Raw genomic sequence first — 20,498 nt, 5'->3', positions numbered from 1 at the left:
GATAGTCGTCGTTTTGTCGACCACCAGCCACAGTACGTCTCTCGTGTGGACAGGCCTCTGCTGCTCCACCGTCATCCCTATCCCTTTGCGTGTGTAGGTCAATACTCTTGGTCTGGTTCCTTCGCTGTCCCAGAAGTCGACCGGGACGAAAGAGTCGAAACCCGGGTGCGTGTTCAGTTGCACGTTTCCGTCCTTCCAGCCCGTCCAGGGTTCCTGGACGAGGACCACATCTATCTGAGCCTCCCAGCAGAGCTGCAGGAAAGCCGTGTGCGCCGGGGAGATCTTTCCGACGTTGCCCTGCGCAACGCGTAGCATCCGTGGGGTCGCCGCTCTCGGCTTACGTCTCCGAGTCGAGTTCGAGGTGGGTGTAGGCATTCGCGACGTTGTAGTTTGGCTTCTGTGCTGCCCGTTGGCTCCTGCTTGGCATGGGTAGCACGGGACGGTCGATGGAGGTGTTGTCGGGGGAGTCTTCGCCTTCGCCTTCGTCCGCCTCGTCTTCATCCATGCTGCTGCTGTCAGTGCTTCCGTCACCGAGGCAAACGATCGAGCTTGCGGAGGGCGTTCTCGTGCGCGCGCGCTTGGCGCCGGGTTGCTGGTTCTGGCTGGTGGAGGTAGGGACGCCTGCCGCCTCCTGGCTACTGTCGGATCGAGTAGCCTTGTACAGAGTGTCCGATGCTTTCTGGCCGGCCTTCCGGATCCGAGCCCGCTCCTTTCGACCGGGAAGGGAGACGACGCCGTTTACGACCGAGGGCCTCGCTGGGCAGTCTGTGTGGCCGGCTTGGAAGGGGCCGCAGCAGTTGGGACACTGGGGCCTGGCCATGCAAGGTCCCGTTTCGTGTGAGTCGGAAGGTCTTCCGCAGTTGCTGCAAGTCGGTCGTCGTCCGCAGAACCGGTTGGCGTGGTAGCCCTGGCAGCCGGGGTCATGTCGGATGAGCGTCCTTCGTTTTTTGATGGGCAGAGATCTGCCGCTTTGGTTGAAGAGCCTGAAGGGCGTGACCTCTGATGTGAATGATATGAGCCAAGATATTTCGTTCGTGACTGGGTTGGGCCCAAGGCGGGACGGTCGAGCAAGGACAGGCTTCTGTCCTGTCTGTGCGAAGACCTCATCTTCAACGAGTGTGGCTGGGTCCAGGACGTCCCCGCCAATGCTGTGTAGTTTTGTTGGGCATCGCGGCACAACGTATGTGTGCCACTTGATAGGCGTCTCGACTTGGTGGGCGCCGAGGCATTCCGCCAGCTTTGCCTTACTTGTAAGTAGTCTTTCCTGTATTTGCTTGTTTCGCGGCTTCAGAGAGTAACCTGTGCTGATATGGTAGACGTGGGGAAGGTCCGCTAGCCCCAGGCCAACGGCCTTACAGACGATCTGTCGTACGGCGAACGGTGCGATCTTCCGAGCGGCCGCTAAGCTTTCTTCCGGGACGCGGGCAAAGATGCGGAGGTCCTCCTTCGGCTGCGCCTGCGGCTGATCCTCGGCGGGGAGTGTGGCCTTCGGGCGGGCAGAGCTCTGGCAGCTCTGGCCGCTCCGGGTCGCCGCAGTGGTGTTGCCCGCCATCGGTGCGACGACAGCCGCCCAACTCCGGGCCGCTATTGGGCTTGTCTCGTGATTGATCAGTCTCTTGAGGGTTTGAATGACATAGGCAGTGGCTTCTTTCGCGATCTGCTTTCTAGAACCGTCAAAGCTGGCGACAACGCTGTCGACGGACCGTGCAATGGTCAGAAAGACGTCTTTCCGTGCCTCGTACTGTCTAGCTTCTTCTGCAAGGGCTGTCAAGACGGACCCTGTGGCAGATCCGCTCGGAGCAGATGCGGTAGAGGCTGCGGGCCCCTCGGCCGAGGTAGGGGCGTCGGTGGTGGCATCAAGCTGGCTTCCCGTTAGGCTGGGCCGGGTCGGCTGTGCCTCGGCGTCGCGGCGTCGCTTAGCTCTTGAGGTGGGGTTCGGCTCCGGAGGTGTCCCGGAGCCTGGTTCGGGGTCGGCTTGGTCGGCCGACATCAGTCCGGTGCCCGACGGCGGCTGTGAGGCCATCGCGGATGCGGGCTCCGGCAAGGGGAGGTGAAGAGTTTTCGGCTGTTAGTAATTTGGTGGTAGGCTCACTCATTCACTAACAGCAGATGCCAAGAAAAATTAGGCGAGAGGGAAGTTGTTTCATCGATGGTGTACTGGGAAGTGCTTGTCTCTTTCCTTGTTGATCAATTAGCCGACTCACTTTCTTACCTTGATCCTTTCCTCGAAATCGACATGATACCCCCTTCATATGTCTGTCCCTGGACTGGTGTTGGAACTTCAGTGTTCATTTACCTAGCGAAAGTTGGTTCGCTTGTACGAAGGAAAAGATCACTCATGCGCACTATGTTGTCAAACAAAATCAGAACCTTCGAAAAAGTGGCGTACGAAAATCTCCTTGGCGAAGCTTCTTTATTGGAAAATCAAATCCGCAGAACCAAGCTCCCTAGGCTGTCATCCATCAAGGACACCGGCGATATCAAAGCCCCACCCATTCACTTCCTTCAACTTGCCCATTGCTACCAACTGAGTGGCTGTTTGGAACTGTACCGCGCCTTTCCGGAGCTGGCCAAAGCTCGTCTTGAGTCGGATCCAGCAGTTCGTATATCTTGCGATGGGATAGACAGACCTTCACAGCTGTTACTGAGGCTTGCTTTTGACATCTTGAGTACCCTCGAAACCATGCCGGACGACTCTCGGACCATCGCAACACAGACTCTGGTAATCACTATCGCCGGCTCAGTCCTTGGCAAAATCAAGATAGCGGATGAGGGCCAATTTACGTCAGAACAGTACACTTTTAACTACAGTATCAAGCGATGGAGAAAATCTGTCCTCCAGAGATTGTCCCGGACCTACCAAATCATTGGCCTACGCACCATACAGCGTGCCATGACTCTTCTTGTCAAGGTATGGTCGCGCATGGGCCGGGGAGACAGAGTGATTGATCCGGAATTGAGGATTGCCGACCATGTCCACTGGATAGATGTCATGGAGGAAGAAGGGCTGGAGACGCTCCTCGGTTAGCTTTATCATACATTCGTGATGATAGTACGGTCGTATGCATGCACAGATCTGTCGTTGCATGTGACTACAGAGAGTTGCAAAGAAGCTTAAGTTCGGCTTCTGATCAAATGCCAGATATACTCTTGATCTAATCGAAACAATAACAGAGTCATAGATAGCCCCCAATACTCTAACAAGTCGCGGTCGGGAAAAACACGCTTTCTGATGCATGGATTAGCAGCCTGGCACCATAACAAAGTTGGTGACATCGGCTAGAAAGCCTGCAGGCTGGAGATGGCAAAGTACAGGCGAATTTAGCCTGTGATAGGCCAGGTACATGCAGCCATTTTCGTCTAATTTCCGAAGTGCGTCAAGAAGTCCAGACTTTTCAGATGGGAGAATCTTGGAAGACGAGTGTGAAGAACATAACATTACAAGCTGTGTCTCTCTCCCTCCAATCCTCGCACGCGGGCTAATCTAATGTCTCCCTTATGCCGTCCCTTTATTATTTACGGAATTAATTACGCCGTCAATTCCTCCTAAATTATGTCAAACCTTTTGCTTGGTGACCTCGTCCAACCGATTGAAGTTGGGGTAGCAGAATGTCTTAGCAGTCTGTTAGTGGCTCATACGATATTACCAACAATTGGCTGCGTTGGTGAGGCCTAGCACTAGCAGAGAGGAACTTAAGTAAGCCACCGGTGAGCCTTTTCCAACGGTCTGGGAGGTCAATTGATGTAAGTAAGTTGCTAGAAGCCTTGATTGGCTCGCCACTTCGAAGCATCATCTTCATCCGCCTTGTCCGTCAAGATCTCTCTTACGAGGAACGGTGCCACCATCTCGCCCAAATACGAGATGGAAAATCACAATCAAATGTTTGTCGCGTGCGTCCTCTACCAGCCTCGGTCCATTCATGGTGGATTCAGTCAGCCAGCTTATCACCTGCACATCAAATCACATCGCCAGGGTGTTGTCTACCCCAACCCCTGCCACCAAGCTCCCAACTTGATGTAGCGCGAGGCCAGCGCCTCTTCCTGGTCGGACCGGTGTCCAAGACTTGGGCAAAATGGCTCGCCCATCCCAACGGCCAAGTCAATCATCAGACAAACGATTCGTCCGCGCCCCCAAGGAAAAAGCTTAAAAGAGCAACACCTGCGACTTTGCCGTACGCAGTAGTGCCAGGGCCAGAAGGATCAGCGCCATTCCCCCTCGGGCATCCCTGCCGATTCCCCCGCGTCTTGCCCCATATCGGAAGGCATCGCCGTCCCCAGACCCCCCGGGGTTGACTGCGGGGGAAAGTGGATGAGGAGAAGTCGGCCGAGTAGATAGCGCAATGGAAGAACGACAACTACCTTGCCTTACTAAGTGAAAAATTTTGGTGTGCTGGTGTGTGTGTGCGCTGGTGTGGGTGACATCCCTCTCCACCTGCGTCGTATTAGTGATGATATTCCCATTTACGGCTCGACGGACATGACCTCATGCCGACCAGCCGCCGGTCGGGAGCATAGCAGCCCACATGTGAAAGCGAAAACCTGTGAGGGAAATTAGATAGCTCCCGAGGAAGCTAGCTGAGCTGCAACGTGCAGCTGAAGGAAGCCCAGGCTTGCTGGTCTAGAGCTCTGGCTATGAGTGGTGTGGTGTTTATCGCGAAGTGGGTGACAATAGGACAAACGTGATTGTCGGTTGTTCCCTTTTCTATGTCCCCGTTCCCACTCCCACCCCCTCCCCCATGCAGGGTTTTCATACAGTCTCCCTCCACAAAGGAAGCTTGTCCCCCATTCTCCCTTTCTCCTGCATGTATCCAGACCACCCAGGAACGAATTGGACGCTCCATCTCCATGTTCAACAAGACTCCTTGAAGCACTCCTCGTTTCACCATCTCCCAATTCGACCAAACTTCACAATCGCTTAACCAAACAATACTCGGTCAAGAAGAGTACAGAGACATACAATATATTATATCATGATGAAGAAGAACTTCACTCGTCTCGTTGCCGGCGCGGTGTTGCTGGCGAGCGGTGTGGTGGCGGCGGAAAACTGCGCGAGCGTCGCCGTCACAGCTATTCCTTCCTGCGCGCAAAGCTGTTTCCTCGACGGTGCGTCTTTTGTAGGCTGCGATAGCCTCGACTTCTCATGTCAGTGTGGACAAGAAGCGGCTCTCTACGCCGCCATTGAACCCTGTGTTGCGACGGGCTGCCCTGCCGCATCGTTCCAGGCCGTCATCAACGGAGCTTCGTCTGGTAAGTTCTTCCTTTCTCGAAGGACATTTTGTCTATAAGTGCCTCTTATCATGGCCTGTTGGTCACCAGCGGCAATCAATCTTTTTTGAACAGAAAGGCTAACATGACCAAGTCTGTGGTTGTGTCGGCGCAGGGGCTGTTGGTGGCTCAACGGTATCCGGGTCATTCGTCTCAGCCATCTCGGGATCTTCGTTCGCTTCATCGCCTGCGACCGCAACAGCTACGGCGTCTGGAGGTGCCGGCGGTGGAGGTTCTGCGTCCGCTTCGGCAACGCAAGGCGGTGGCGGCGGAGACACATGGAATCCCCTCCCTACCAGTCCCCCGTTCTCGACGTCGTCGCCCGTCAATGCTGCAGGTCGCCAATCTGACTCAAGTCTCGCTATGCTCATCGCCTTTGTCGGAGTAGCAGTAGCCGCTGCGGTCGCGCAATGAATTGATCTCAGCTAGGATGAAAGGTCAATCTGGAAAGAATTGATTACTTCACCGAGAATGTTTTGGCCTGGCGGAGGAAACCAGGGCAGGCGGCTGTTTGCATCATTATTTCTTCTTCACAACACCACTTTTACATCATGACTTATGGACGGATATACCCAGAGGCCGGCGACCTACATACTCAGCCCGACTCTTCTTCTATCAACGACCTCACACGACACAGTCAAATCAAGGCCATCTTTCTGACAGGGAACTCAATGGCCAGGGCGGGGCACTCTCATCTTACGACTTTACAAGATCACTTACTCAGGGCTATGAGTCATGCGTAATCGTCTGTATTTCGTATCTTGAACGGAGGTGCTGGTTTGGAGGACGACATTGTCGAAGATGGGGTTAGTTGTTTAATCCTAATTATAGAACATTTACGCATTGAGCTCGAGCTCGAGCATCTTCACCTTTTGATAGATGCCTGTGCTTGAGCAGGTCAAATTTGATCACGGCGATGAACAATGATAAAATGACACTCCTTTGATCGTATTTCACACATGCTTGCGCAAAATATCGCCCGTATTCCCTCGTCAATTAAGTTGAATATCTTCGGTCTGCACGTTCCTTGTGCCAAATTAATTCTAGGGCGGAACTCATCATTTATTGGACGTATCAAGGCCCTCACATCCATATAGGTATTGGCTTAGGGAAGACTTCACTCTGTGGACCTTGGATTGTTGACCCTCATAAGTAATGAACTCTACGGTCAGAAAGCTCATGATCAAACGTCGGTTGAAGAGAGAATCCTTGCGAGTTTACATTGGCGGAAATATTTGACCAATTGGCAAGTATTTCTCAGTTTAGGCAAGTGAAACCCGTTGTGGTCTAGATGCTGGTGACAAGGACTACAGAGAGGGTTGATCACGCATGCTTTAGCTACTCAAGAAAGGCCACGAGAATCAGGACTCGAGGAATTAACTATTTCAAGGTAGAAACGCAAGCTCTCATGTTCAAATGTTATAATGGCCAAGTATACTAACCTCATGTGGGCAACTCAAACAAGCATGGCCACTCACGGTCCCGCAAGAGGGGTTGTATTGCTGCGGGAGCTTCCCAGCGGGGCGCAGAGACCGAGGTTGCGACGGCCCTGTCGAAGATCTCCCGACACTCCTTATCTTTAAGTCTGGTCACTTGGGAAGTGTCTAGCCCTCAAAGACTCCATCTACTCGTCGACGTAACCGTACTTTGTCTATGTTTGCTAATCTTCAAGTGTTGACGGCTCAATTGAATGATCTCTTGCTGTATATCAGCAATCCCCGAGTGAATCACTCCTTTTTGTACCATGTCCGCAACGGAGACCGAAGACTGGTCAGAAGAATGACAAACACCTGGCCTTTGAAATGAACCGGTCAATCATGGCCCCCAGAACGCAAGACTTCGCAACCAAGATGTTGACTAATCGCAAATTTGCTGGCGATTTTGTGAGCACTCTCATGTTAAGCTCAGCTGTCCGAAACTCCGACTCAGCTCAAGTCCGGGAGGCAGGCGGCTTGTTGTGAGACTGAGAGTTTGGCTTCCTTGCGGCATTCTTCGGGCTTGTTCTCGAGACCTTGATTAATCGGGGATCTGTCAAGAGCTGTTCAGACGCGAGCCCGGAGTCTCAAGCTAGGAAGAAAACAAGTCAATCATCTAAGTTGATATTAACATTAGTACTACTTTATACTTCTCACTATCACTGCGCTTTCCCCACGGGGTAGGACGCAAGATACCAAGCTCTATCTTCAACCTTACACAAGTGCCGGATGGCCGGATGTCAAGTAAAGATGCGGGGGGCGCGGGGGCGGGAGCAACCTAGTACTTGCACGGGAGAGCACTCATACGGCCCGGAGCCGATCGGGGAGACTATAAGTCCAACGGAGGCCCCGCACATGCACCGACCGACATGGGACTTTCGCATTCGGAAAGCTGCGTTCATGTTGTCTTATCGGGGGTGTCGTTTTCCGGGCCCCGTCTCGTCCTAAAGATCGTCATCCGATCTCATGATCGCGTCTAAAGCGAGACCAACAGCCGAGGCAACTTGGAAAGCTAGGTCAATGCGTGGGGGCAATGGGGTTTGTTCTTGAGACACTAGTATTCTCTCCGCACCCGCGGACGCCCGTAGGAAAGAGGTGAAGTCACACTTAGAGTATCAATGACAACGAGACGGTCTAAACCCACATATTTGACAACTCAGTTGTCGAAGGTGGGTTCATGCAGTGCTTTCCTTGGCTGGACCTATTCCCCTCACCATCGACTACCTACTTGCAAGTATGAATCATGGTCTTTTGACATAGTGTGCACCACAAACGGGTCTTCCATAGAGAAACGGAGGCCGAACGAACACGCCGATACCCCGAGTTCCTCTTCCCCCATTAGGTGGTGTGACGGATTGCTTGGTAAAACAGGTCGAGAAACACATTGGACGTGGGCTTCTAGGTTTCATCCCATCTCGCAAGCCTCGGCAACTCTGCGTTTTTGCGACCCTTGATTAGGAAATCAGAGCGTAGGGCCCTCGCCACGGTCGGACATTGGTTGGTTCAGATGGTGCGAGGTGGGTATGCTGTTCATGTAGTAGATAGTCGTTCACATGAATCATACAAAAGGTGGCAGAGCCCCATGTGCGCTTTCTCATAGGAGTCTTTTTGCTCGTCACACCGTAGACGTTTGTGTACTAACTAGCATCACCATTACAATGGCGTCAACTCATCCCGCAGACCTCAAGGTAGACGAGATCTACGACTATGTCATCATCGGCGCCGGCATATCTGGTATCAACACTGCGTATTACCTCCAAGCCCACGGCCCGAAGAATGCAAGCTACGCCATCCTCGAAGGCCGTCCGAGGATGGGCGGGACGTGGGACCTCTTTCAGTACCCCGGCATCCGCTCCGACTCGGACATCTACACCTTTGGCTTCTCATGGAACCCCTGGAAGGGCGAGAACCACCTCGCAGGCGGTCCCGAAATATGCGCCTACCTCGAAGAATCAGCCTCCGAGCACGGCATCGATAGACACATAAAGTACAACCACCAAGTCGCCTCCGCGGACTGGAACTCGGCGACCTGCAGATGGATCCTCAAGTCCTCGGTCGCAGGGGGAGTTGAAGGAGCAAGCGAAAAGCAACAGACAAAGACCATCGCCGCGCGGTTCGTCGTCCTCGGCACGGGATACTACGACTACGAACAGCCCCTCGCCGCCGCGATCCCCGGCATCGACACCTTCCAAGGCCAACTCGTCCACCCGCAATTCTGGCCAAAGGACCTAGACTACACCAACAAAAACGTCGTCATCATAGGCAGCGGCGCCACGGCCGTCACCCTCCTCCCCAACATCGCCACCGACGCCGCGCGCGTGACGATGCTCCAGCGCAGCCCTACCTACATCATCGGCATGCCCTCCCGCAAAGCCGGCCTGCAGCGCTTCATGCTCTCCATCTTGCCGAAATCCGTCTCGAGCCGGCTCCTGCGAGTGCAGTACTTCATGTTGTCGTATATCTTGTACTACTACTGCCAGTGGTTCCCCGGCTCCGCGCGCCGGTTCCTGCTGGGTGCGGCAAAGAAGCAGTTGCCGCCGAATATCCCGCTCGATCCGCACTTTAAGCCGCGGTATAACCCCTGGGAACAGCGCCTCTGCGTGTGTCCGAATTCGGACTTTTATCAGGCGCTGCGGTCTGGGAAGGCGGACGTCGTGACGGATACCATTGAAGAGGTGACGGGCTCCGGCATCGTGTTGAAGTCCGGAAGAGTTCTCCACCCAGACATCATCGTGACAGCGACAGGTCTGAAAATCCGCTTCGCCGGTTCAATCGCCCTCTCCGTAGACGGCCGGCGCGTGGACCCCAACACGAAGTTCGCTTTCAAGGGCTGCATGCTCCAGGATATGCCGAATATGGCCTACGTGTTCGGGTACGCCAACGCGTCGTGGACGCTCGGCGCGGAGGCGACGAGCTCGTTTCTGGTGCGGTTGTGGCGTGGGATGGAGAAGAAGAGGTTAAGGGCGGTGACGCCGCTGCTCGAGGATCCGAATATGAAGCCGAACGCGATGATGCCGCTCAAGTCTACGTACGTGCGGAACGCGGCCAAGGTGTTTCCCAAGGCTGGGTCGGGGCGGTGGGCGCCGAGGAAGAATTATCTGATGGATTTGTGGACGGCTATGACGAGTGATGTTTTTGCTGGGATGAAGGTGCAGTGATGGTAGGCTCGTGTTGTTCAGTTGACTGACATGGGCCTGATATCTTGCCTGGTTGAAAGGGCGTTTCGTGGGTTGTCAGTGTGTATGCCTCATCATATTAGCGTGTCTATCGGGGTTTGATAGTCTATGAAAGAGTCCCTAGTTTATAAATGCTCTGGATGTTCTTGGCATCTACTCATCTAAGAATTAAGTATCTCTCGCTTGATTCATACAAACGACCTCTATCAATGCTGTCTCTATCCCATCTGACCCCTTTACTCTGGTTGTCCATCTGCCCAAACGACAATATTCTTTGGCGGATCCTCCAACCCATTGAAGAAAGCAACAACATCCTTGTTACTATACCTCATACTGAAGTGCGTCAAAATAAACGTCGTCCTGGGCCACTTGCGCACTACCTTGTCGAGATCCTTCCACTTGGTATGCTTCGTCTTTTCCGCCTGCGCATCATGCTCATCAAACAAGAAACTGCACTCGGTAATCACCACTGGAATTCCCTGCGCCAACCACTCCGGCTCAGCAGCCAGCGTCGACGCCGTCGTATCCCCAAGGAACGCAAACACGGGTGTCGTCACGGGTGCCGTCAGCTCTACGCCCGACTGCCGCAGGCTCTTGAGCTCAGAGCCGGGGAGCGAGGTGTACTCGGCCTTGAGCTTGTGCGTCGTTGTCCGGAAGACGTAGCCCACAGCGGGGACGTTATGGTCGCACTGGAACACGAGGGCGTCCATGCCCTTGAGACGTCGCAGCGGTACCACGTCGCCATGTTTGACGGCCGTCGTGACGTGCGTTCCCAGAAAGGCCCTCTCCCCTTCCGTCCTGCCCTCCTCGTCGGTGCCCTTGCCGTCGACCTTGAGACCCACGGCCTCGGCGTCGCTGCTGGTCGTGAGACCGCCGCGGTTGAGGAGGGTCTTTGCTAGGCAAAAGTCGTCAAAAGCCTTCTTCATCTCGACGGGGCAGAAGATGTCTGGTGGGTCTTCGCGCTTGGTGAAGGCCGGGGCGAGGAGGCAGTGGTCTGAGTGGCCGTGGGTGATGAAGATGTGTTTCGGGCGTAGGTTGTTCACGACGAGGCCTGCATCGAGAAGGAGGTTGAGTTGGGGGATGACGAAGGAGGTGTGCCATGCTGCTCTGGACTTGCCGGTCAAGACGTATTGGTGGTAGGGTTTGGGGAAGCGCCATTCGAGGATCTCGGACCGGCTTGATTGCGGCAGAGGGGTTGCGAATGTGGCCATTGTGGTGTCGGCTGGGAGCAGTGTCTGGGCTGAGTGGGTGGGTAGGGGGGCGGGAGTTGAGAAGGACGGCGTCGGAACCGGGGCCGGGGAAATCTGGGCCCGGGGTAGATCCGGGGTAGCTGGAGCTGCCGAGTTTCTAGACAGTACGGATAGAATGCTTGAAATGCTCCGGAAATTGAAATATCCTATTTGGAGTCTGCGCTGCAAGCTCTTGATCATGCAACCAAGAAGAAGGGTTTGTCCCGGAAAGAGCCTCTGCAAATGCTCTTGCGCTTCGTTTTGGTGCCTCAGAAGATCCCCTAATCCCGATGACTCTTCCAGTTGAGGATGACTCTGGTGTGGCTCAGTTGGTTGGTTGCCACAACCTCAAGGTTGATCGAATGGCAGACAACAGAAACGTACCTTATTCCAGAGAGGCTGATGATGAGTTAGGGGTCCAACTTTGCCCAAGCAATAGGTCAGACGGTGTGGCTAATGATGTTCCATTCAACTTCCACCAGACCAAAGTCACAGTTGAGGCATTGAGTGTGCGCATCGCTGGCAGAAATTTTGCTGACGTCATCAAGAGCGCCCTTAACCCCGATGCATCGGATATTGCGCGACCTGCCTCCATCGTCGTTTTGCATGCGGCTTTGCTGCAATTGGTCACGTCCATCACCAAGGTAAGGTATTCCTACCAGTAAAATAGGTGATTACCTTCTAAAATTGATGCAGAGTTCAAGACCACGCTGCGATGTGCTTGGCAGCCTGGATTGCTGCGCCCTTCACGTGGCTGCACGGCACATGGCATCCTGCCGAATGGCACAGATTAGGTACCTTAATGTTGAGCGATAACACTCCCGCTGCACGATTTGTAGGGCAGGTTACTCCATCCAGAACCATTTCAAAAGAGCTCGATATCCTGCCGTAGGGATCGGACCCTGATCCAAGACTCTAACGTCCAGCTGGCCTTTCGCACTTTCGCACTTTCGCACATTTGGGCAAGAAACGGGTTAGTCCTATCGGTGAGATGAAAGAGTTCTAAAAGTTGGTTGAAGTGCCTTTAGGTAAAGCATTCGACGATGACAACTCACAGCTTCATCCTGAGTGGTCAGGATCAGGGGCTAAACTTGATTAGGCGATTTTACCCGGCGTGTGCTGAATGGCCAGAGCAGTCACCGCTCGCCCGAACCTGGCAGCGCCTGCGGTTCCGAGCAGGGCCCCACCAAAACAGCCGTCCAAACCGATACCTCCGGTCCCGGAGAGTGGGTCCGACAGGGTCCACCTCTGATAAGGACACCCGGAGGTTGGAGGGCCAGAGCTTATCGTCTAGGGTTTCCCCATCCAGCCCCTCGTCTCGTCCTTCCCCCCACTTTCTTCCATGTGTCTCTCCCCTCCATGTCTCTTCTTCCGCATCACTTTCGAAGACCAACGATTCCTCCTTGTCCCCCGCGCTTGAGCTAACCTGGAGTTTGATGGAGTTCTCTCGAGTCCCGGAAGACGAACCGTCGGAAATTCGCAGCTAATGCACAGTCTGTGTGCGACCGTCCTTATCGGGTCGACCAGACAAAACGTTGACCACGCCTTACAACTTCCATCCTATCCTGTACCTCAATTCCGCTGTCCTAATAGACTAAAAGCTCTTATCAAACCAGTTCCGACTTCTCCACCGTGTCCAATGACTTGACTTATCGAATTGCAACGGCTTACAGCTGCCTTTTGCCAATTGGCATGACGCGCCACATCGCTTGTGCAAGGTACAGTGCACACTCGTTTGTCGTCTGAACGGCCCCCGAGATATACCCCAGGTCACCATGGGCTTGCATTGCCTGATCCGGCTGGTCTTGGAGGGATGAGTCGCGCATCGGATGAGAATGAGAGAGCGCGCCTATCTTGCGCGCTCCTGGACGGAAGAAGAGGGGTGAGGGGCCTCACTCTGGGGATCCCCTTGATCGATTTGGAGATATAAGCTGTAGCTTTATCTAGAGCTCAACATCCCTCAATCATCAGTCGCATTTCTCTCGATACCCTCCACACTCGCCATTGACCTCTCGCAACACTTTTCTCGGTGACAAGGAAACCTGTATAACCACACACGCAGAGAATCTTAACGCACCACAGAGATACACACAATGGCACCGCCGCACCCTCTAGATCCTCTCTCTTCCGCAGAGATTGAGAAGGCCATCGCCGCCGTCACAAAGGCCCACGGCGATGTCTTCTTCAACGTCGTCTCCCTTCACGAACCCCGCAAAGCCGAATTGACAACATGGCTCGCCTCGCCCTCGAAAACACCCCTCCCCGCCCGCATCGCCGACGTCGTCGTCATCGCAAAGGGCGGCAAGGTCTACGATGGTCTCGTTGACCTCGCCTCGGGCGCCATCACCAAGTGGGAGCTCATGCAGGGCGTGCAGCCTATCGTCAGTCCCCCTCCACCGCGATCATGTCCCTCGCAAGTCCAAGACTAACACCACAACCACAGATCACAATGGAAGAACTCCAAATCGTCGAACACATCTGCCGCACCGACCCGAAGGTCATCGAGCAGTGCGAAATCTCCGGCATCCCCAAATCAGACATGCACAAGGTCTACTGCGACCCCTGGACAATCGGCTACGACGAGCGCCATGGCAACACCATCCGCCTCCAGCAGGCCCTCATGTACTACCGCCCGGACCCGGACACCTGCCAGTACCAGTACCCTCTCGACTTCTGCCCCATCTACGACGCCGACAAGCAGGCCATCATCGCCATCGACATCCCCACCGTCCGCCGGCCCCTCAGCAAGGCCGCCCCGGTCGACTACACCCCGGCCGCCGTGAAGAAGCAGTCCGGCGGCTACCGCACCGACCTCAAGCCCATCAATATCACTCAGCCCCAGGGCGTCTCCTTCCAGATGCAAGGCCGCCAGATCTCCTGGCAGAACTGGAACTTCCACATCGGCTTCAACTACCGCGAGGGCATCGTCCTCAGCAATATCACCTACAACGACAAGGGCAATGTCCGCCCCATCTTTTACCGCCTGTCCCTCGCGGAGATGGTCGTGCCCTACGGAAACCCGGAGCACCCTCACCAGCGCAAGCACGCATTTGATCTGGGAGAGTACGGCGCCGGATACATGACCAACAGCCTCTCGCTCGGCTGTGACTGCAAGGGCGAGATCCACTACCTGGACGCCGAGTTCCCCACCCGCAACGGCGGCGTGCGCACCATCAAGAACGCCATTTGCATCCACGAGGAGGACAGCGGCATCTTGTTCAAGCACACCGACTTCCGCGACGACTCTGTCATTGTCACCCGTGGCCGCAAGCTCATCATCCAGCAAATCTTCACCGCTGCAAACTACGAATACGCAATCCAATGGATCTTCCACGTAGGCCCTCCCCATTCATTGCATCACATTAGAATGACGAGAGACTAACACCCCACCAGCAAGACGGCACAATCCAGCCCGAAATCAAACTCACCGGCATCCTAAACACCTACTCCCTCAACCCAGGCGAAGACACAAAAGGCTGGGGCACCCAAGTCTACCCTGGCGTCAACGCCCACAACCACCAGCACCTCTTCTGCCTGCGCGTCGACGCAAACATCGACGGCCCCCGCAACACAGTCTTCGTCGCCGACGCCGTCGCCTCCGACGCGCCCGTCGGGTCCCCCGAGAACTTTTACGGAAACGCCTTTTACGCCAAGAAGACCAAGCTCGATACCACGGGCAAGTCAAAGACCGACTACGACGGGTCGACGAGCCGCACGTGGGAGATTGCCAACACGGATAAGCTGCATCCGTACAGCGGGAAGCCGGCGAGTTATAAGCTTGTTAGTAGGGAGGTTCCTGGGCTGTTGCCCAAGGAGGGGTCGTTGGTGTGGAAGCGCGCTGGTTTTGCAAGACACGCTGTGCACGTCACAAAGTGTAAGTTTCCCTTCCTCCTTTCTACCCTTAACCTCTATAAGACTGGATGAACGGAGAACTGACCAACCCCAACAGACCGCGACGACGAACTCTGGCCCGCAGGCCGCCACGTCCCCCAAACCTCAGGCGAGCCCTCCTCCGGCATCCCAGAATGGATCGGCGACGGCACAGAGTCCATCGAGCAAGAGGACATTGTCCTCTGGCACACCTTTGGCGTCACCCATATCCCCGCGCCCGAGGACTTCCCCATCATGCCCGTGGAACCCATCACCCTCCTCCTGCGCCCCCGCAACTTCTTCGCTAGCAACCCTGTCATGGACGTCCCGCCTAGCTACTGCAGCACCCCGAGCCAGGTCGCGGCCGGCAAGGGCGCGCTGGAGGCGGCGGATGGGGTGAGCAAGCTTGCTTTTACGGGAGGCGCGGCTGCGGGTGAGTCGTGCTGTGCGCCGGGGAAGAGTAAGTTGTGAGGTGGTGGTGGTTTCTGGGCTGAGGAATCTTGGATGAAGCGTTTTAGATAGATATTAAGGCATGCACATAGTATTGAACAGCAATTTTCATATGACAGCGCATAGCTGCTTTTCTTGCATACTATGTGATATAGTCATGTTCTCTGCTGAGCCGCAGCGTTTTTCCAAGGCCTCACTTCAATCGAGAGGGACCAGAGCTCTGCCATTAGTCATCCCTGCAAAGACCTGACCGTTGAGTGCGATTAAACGAGCACGATTATCTCAAGAATGAGAGTCGATACTGGTCGCCCATGATATACGTCCGCTAGGTGCCAAAGGCAGAATAATCCATGCCTGCCAAACAATATCGACAGCAGGAAACTTCTAGAGTTCGACTTGAGAATCGGAGTCGGTGCTATCCGTGCAGGCAGCTTCCGCAGCCTTGTCGGTGGGTCTCAGACGAGCAATAAGGTCTTTAAGAAGCAAACTCGTCTCGGCATCATAAGCGGGCTGTCTGTCAAGAGAGACGCCACCCATGGCAGCAATCGATCGCTTGAGGAACAGCTTCAGCTCGCCCTTGTTGGCAAGGAGACCCAGCATGACTTCTGGTTCAACCCTGTGATTCCGATTACGTTAGCCTCGCCGTCTTCGAAGTAGGGTGGTATGGACCCCAGAAAAGGAATGACACGAACATTCTCTCATTCACCGCGCGGTCGACGATGACTTTGTCGCGGCCCCCTTTATGAGCTTCTTTTCCGCCATGGTGATGGCCGACTGCACGACTTCCAACTTGAAATGCTCGAAGAGCGAAACGGAGAACCTGTATGACTCGAGGCGTCGAAGGGCCTCTTCCCAGTGCTCGACCTAGCCCACAAAGGGTGAACGGAGCAAAGTATGAAGAACGGCTCGTTCTTCAGAAGGCAAATCTCGCTCTATAAGCAGCTCTGCAGCTGTCTCCTCCAAATAGGAGCGAGGAAACGCACCATTGGCCAGCAGCAGGATCGAATTGAACCGAGTATCGAGTTCTTCTGCGAGACATTAACATATAGAAGGTACTGGGCGAGGGAAAGAGGCTAGCTCACCTCTGCGGAGATTGGGTGACTCTGTGCCGTTGGGAGTAGCCATGACTGCAGATTGTACGTCGTGATGATAGCGTTCGGGGTAACAGAGGGAGAAAGATGAATATACCAAACTCCAGTTGATGACGTTGAAAGGGCGAGGAGGTTGAGAGAAAGAAGAAGAGAAAGAGAATCAGAAGGAACCCCCCCCCCCTTCCAACGAATGAGGCAGCATCCCCTCAACGGAAGGTCTCAGGGCAGGCAGTCGTACCTGCTAACTTTCAATTTCAGGGTCGCGTTACAAATCTTTCAAGGTAAGTTACTTTGAATACACCATTGAATGGTAGAAGAAATGGTCGAATTCGCTTAAAAAAATACACGTCATATCATCATGTGATGGTATAATCAATTCGACAAAGAGTTTGTCGTATTGTATGGCTAAATCCCTCAAGCAAATATTCCTCGCTTCCTGGAGCCATCTAAGGCTTCCACCTGAAAGCAGGGTGCTTCCAATCCAAATCACTCTCCTCTTGTCTCGACAAGCCCTGCAACTCGGCCTCGACGTTTCGGGCCTCGCGTCTGCGGTTGTCCCGCTTCATCCAGAACAACGTGAGAGTCGAGGTGATCAAGATCATACTGCAGGTTGCCAGGTTCAATCCGTTGCCGATTGGGTAGTTGGGTGCGTCCCATGGCAAGAAAGCCCACTAAAGCCATGAGTTAGTATACAATCAAATGCTACAATGGGGAAGGGGGGGGGGGAGTCTTACAGTTGAAATGAGACCTCCAACATTGCCAAACATGACGTTCGTTCCAATCGCTGCGCTGCGTGCCGTGTCGGACACGACGTTCGCGGCGACCTGGGCGTTCGTGAGGGCGCCGAGGGCGAACACGGCTGATGTGATGAGGAAGGTGGCACCGTAGCGCACTGAGAGGTCCTTCGAAGCCAGGAACATGATATAACCGATCATCGCTAGCGGTGCAGACATCATGAAGAAGATCTGTCGGCGGTCGAGGCGCCAGCTAAGCAGTGGCAGCAGGACGGTGAAGAAGGCTCCTACAACGTATGGAGGGACGGTGAAGAGTTGTTGGCGCTGAACAGTGGCCGTGGGGTAGATACCCCTGACGATCGTCGGCAGGAAGAAAGCAAGACCTTGGACAGTGACGTTGTTCAGTAGGAAGACAAAAGATGTTGCTAATGTAACAGGGGCGAAGATTCCCCGGCGGAGTTTCTTGGTGTCCATCTTATCGAGGACTTGGGTCTGACCAACGCGCTCAGAGCGAACACGAGTCTCGGCGAGGTCCTTTTCAGCCTCAGTGAGCCAGCGAGCAGAGGCGGGGCGGTCGGTCAGAGTGATGAAGCCGATGAGTGCCAGTCCAATCGTGATGATTCCTTCAATGGCGAAGATCATGCGCCATGTATGGATGCTTCCGAATCCATCAAGACGGAGAATGGCAGAGGCCAAGAGACCACCAAAGGCACCGGCCAAAGGCGCCATAACAATGTACAAGCTGAGACGGAAGGCGAGTTCGGATCGTCGGTACCAACGAGACAGGTAGTAGGCAATACCTGGCAACATGCCAGCCTCAAAGATGCCGAGTAGGAATCGGACTGCCATGAGCTGTGGGACGGTGTGGACGAAAGCGGTGCCGACGGAGCAGATACCGAAGAGCAAGGTGGTAAGGGGGAGGAACCATCCAGGCCCCATGACCTTGCAGAGGATGTTGGCGGGGATTTCGAAGAGAATGTAGCTGATGTAGAAGACGCTGAGGGTTCCATTGTAGTCGTAACCTGCCATGCCGAGGTCCTTCTCGAGACCTGCAATGCGAGCGTTGCCTGGGGGAGTTGTAAGTCATTGTCAACATTGTAACGGGGCGAAAGACATACCAATGTTGGCTCTGTCAATGAAGCAGAAGAGGTAAAGCAGGGCGACCGTCGGCACAATCATGAGATCGATCTTGAGTCTAAGCTTTCTCTCTACGGTTGGGTCGTACGCCAGAGACTGCTCTGTGTGCCTGACGATAAAATGTCAACCAGGTCCCTGGGTAGTAGTGCGCTGTATGTGTCTTACTTCTCTGGGTCAAGCTTCGCGTCGTACGAGGACCTTTGCGCCATCTTGGCGTTGATGTCGTCGATGTTCTCGACGGTGGGCTTATCGTTACTCATGATGAAAGGAGAACGCGGTGCGTCGCTCAGCCGAATGCCTTTGTGGGCGAAATGTCGACTTCGGCGTGGTATCGAAGAGGTGACCTGGGGTAGGAAAGACTCTAGAATCTGGCAGGGGATGAAGGACCCTTTTCAATGTCGAGACGACTGACTCAACAAAACACTGTCTCAAGGGGGCCAGCTGGAAATCCCGTAGGCTGGTCCAGGCTGGCGAGATAGATATCTCATTAGCGACCCTTGTCTTTCCCCCTTGACCCAGATTGGGGGTGGAGGCGTGGCACCTAGCTACCCCAGACGGGTTATCCCACACACCAAACAACGCGGGGTAGACATCCACCAGAGCGGACGCCTCTTTTCACATCCAATCTGCATCGGGTGCGAGTTCGGGAAACGGCACCAAGCCAGCACCAAGCACCACTTGCAGCACCGCGGCCCATGTTATCGGATCCATTCCACTCCCACATCGGGGGACATGCCAGCCAGTGAGGAAGATGCGCACTCTGATGACGTGTTGAGATGGTAATTTGGGTCTGCTACGACCGTTGCAACGATGCCAGTCTCAGGGATGGCGAACAAGCAACAATGGTGCAAGATTGGCGATGTGATGAGATGGATGTATGTTTACGCGCTGCAGCAGCTGCTCCTTCGAGGTTACTGCAGCAGCAGACACGAATATTTGACCGAGTCTTCTCTTGCAGCCGTGCCGATAAGCAGATGCCAGAACTGCAGCTTCCCGAATAGAGCATCACATTGCGCCAGCTTCTGTGCCTCTCCCTCTCCAGACTCGTCGACAACGGCTTTGGTCGCAAGCAGCCCTTGTCCAGCCTTCCATGTCGACTAGGCTCAACTCGGCGTAACTGGGGAGGAATGCAGATCACGCTCCATTCCCGACACGTTTCGGGAGTGAATTTCGGCACTCCTAGTCGGCAACCAGAGCATGAGCTTAGATTACAGGCCGCGGACTTTAGATTCGGGCTTGCATTTAGACGGGAGAGAAACCTCACCGGGCACAGTTGCAGCTGCCGTTCGTGCGTGCGTGCGTGCGTGGGGCGGATGCGAACTAGGTAGCTGGACCTTGTCAAGAACGGCGTTTGAGCGCCGCATCATATATCAGATGCAAGACCTCCGGAAAGCCGATTGGAAGATGTCGCGAATGGTTGAGTTGGTTTTCCCGTGAACGCGCGCGGCTTCATCCGCTATTGCGACGTGCCAACCTTGGAGTCGTGGTGATGGAACTCAAATTGGGGTCCGGCGGAGTTTAGTCGACGTCTAGTCGTCCATGGTTGTGAATAGGCTGGGTCACCACGTTGCTGTCCCCTACCCCTCTCGCTTTCGACAGGTCGACCCCCAACTTCCAATTCTCCAACTTTGCTTTTGGTGTTCGGATGCTGTGGCCAGCTGATCTTTGGCTTGTTGAGGCGTTTTGCTGACTTCTGCTTGCAGTGAAGACCGCTCAGAAATCCGGGATATCCGCTCCTCGGAAAGTCCGCCAGATCATATTCATTCCTAAATCCGCAACAGGTCAATAGATTGTTGAGTATTCCGCTAGCTCGGAACCACCGGTGGTATAAGAAGGCGCCAAATTCCTCATTGCGATGGCGTCCTTTTTCATCGGATCTGGATTCATCGACTATCGGAAAGGGGGTTCGGAAGTCCTCTCTTTGCGACTTGGCCTGGCGGGGTTGGTGCTCTGCGCCGTACGGAAAGCGTCCACGGCTTGTGTCAACGGGTTCCGAGCTGACAAGGCAGACCATGGGCGTCTTCTCTTGGCAAATGAAATGCCTCATCTTGTTCCACGGGGGTGGTCATTT

The 20,498-nt window shown here is 54.6% G+C and overlaps 6 protein-coding genes across 6 annotated transcripts; 4 read left to right on the top strand and 2 right to left on the bottom strand.

Moving 5' to 3' along the window:
* The first annotated feature begins 2,125 nt into the window (after positions 1-2,125).
* Positions 2,126-3,250, top strand: BDZ83DRAFT_640023 (fungal-specific transcription factor domain-containing protein). The gene has a single exon (XM_060509465.1). It carries the CDS (start codon positions 2,150-2,152, stop codon positions 3,026-3,028), a length of 879 nt encoding a protein of 292 aa, XP_060359012.1. The 5' UTR covers positions 2,126-2,149; the 3' UTR covers positions 3,029-3,250.
* Positions 3,251-4,970: 1,720 nt separating this feature from the next.
* BDZ83DRAFT_765913 (uncharacterized protein) lies at positions 4,971-5,834 on the top strand (the record flags this gene model as incomplete). The annotated part of the gene is made up of 2 exons (XM_060515259.1): positions 4,971-5,247; positions 5,381-5,834. The coding sequence occupies 2 exons, from the start codon at positions 4,971-4,973 to the stop codon at positions 5,677-5,679; spliced, it is 576 nt and encodes a 191-aa protein (XP_060359011.1). The 3' UTR covers positions 5,680-5,834.
* A 2,564-nt stretch (positions 5,835-8,398) lies between these two features.
* BDZ83DRAFT_590997 (uncharacterized protein) lies at positions 8,399-9,898 on the top strand (the record flags this gene model as incomplete). Its single annotated transcript, XM_060506390.1, has 1 exon — positions 8,399-9,898. The coding sequence occupies one exon, from the start codon at positions 8,399-8,401 to the stop codon at positions 9,896-9,898; it is 1,500 nt and encodes a 499-aa protein (XP_060359010.1).
* A 73-nt stretch (positions 9,899-9,971) lies between these two features.
* BDZ83DRAFT_640019 (beta-lactamase-like protein) lies at positions 9,972-11,805 on the bottom strand. The gene has a single exon (XM_060509464.1). It carries the CDS (start codon positions 11,344-11,346, stop codon positions 10,153-10,155), a length of 1,194 nt encoding a protein of 397 aa, XP_060359009.1. The 5' UTR covers positions 11,347-11,805; the 3' UTR covers positions 9,972-10,152.
* A 1,302-nt stretch (positions 11,806-13,107) lies between these two features.
* BDZ83DRAFT_640016 (copper amine oxidase) lies at positions 13,108-15,641 on the top strand. Its single transcript, XM_060509463.1, has 4 exons — positions 13,108-13,526; positions 13,589-14,479; positions 14,539-15,019; positions 15,095-15,641. Exons 1-4 carry the CDS (start codon positions 13,239-13,241, stop codon positions 15,484-15,486), a joined length of 2,052 nt encoding a protein of 683 aa, XP_060359008.1. The 5' UTR covers positions 13,108-13,238; the 3' UTR covers positions 15,487-15,641.
* A 1,361-nt stretch (positions 15,642-17,002) lies between these two features.
* Positions 17,003-18,687, bottom strand: BDZ83DRAFT_590989 (major facilitator superfamily transporter; the record flags this gene model as incomplete). Its single annotated transcript, XM_060506387.1, has 4 exons — positions 17,003-17,227; positions 17,291-18,357; positions 18,409-18,536; positions 18,593-18,687. The coding sequence occupies 4 exons, from the start codon at positions 18,685-18,687 to the stop codon at positions 17,003-17,005; spliced, it is 1,515 nt and encodes a 504-aa protein (XP_060359007.1).
* Between the last annotated feature and the right edge of the window lie 1,811 nt (positions 18,688-20,498).

The sequence above is a fragment of the Colletotrichum acutatum genome, assembly GCF_030867785.1.
Source record: "Colletotrichum acutatum strain CBS 112980 chromosome Unknown BDZ83scaffold_163, whole genome shotgun sequence".
In the NCBI taxonomy this organism is placed as follows: domain Eukaryota; kingdom Fungi; phylum Ascomycota; class Sordariomycetes; order Glomerellales; family Glomerellaceae; genus Colletotrichum; species Colletotrichum acutatum.
This window is presented reverse-complemented; position numbering and strand designations above follow the sequence as displayed.

Excerpts from the sequence above, each read along its gene's own strand:
- BDZ83DRAFT_640023 (XM_060509465.1), top strand. The coding sequence starts at position 2,150 with ATGGTGTACTGGGAAGTGCTTGTCTCTTTCCTTGTTGATCAATTAGCC.
- BDZ83DRAFT_640019 (XM_060509464.1), bottom strand. The coding sequence starts at position 11,346 with ATGATCAAGAGCTTGCAGCGCAGACTCCAAATAGGATATTTCAATTTC.
- BDZ83DRAFT_640016 (XM_060509463.1), top strand. The coding sequence starts at position 13,239 with ATGGCACCGCCGCACCCTCTAGATCCTCTCTCTTCCGCAGAGATTGAG. Across the intron at positions 13,527-13,588 it reads TGCAGGGCGTGCAGCCTATC|ATCACAATGGAAGAACTCCA; the intron begins GTCAGTCCCCCT and ends CCACAACCACAG. Across the intron at positions 15,020-15,094 it reads CGCTGTGCACGTCACAAAGT|ACCGCGACGACGAACTCTGG; the intron begins GTAAGTTTCCCT and ends CAACCCCAACAG.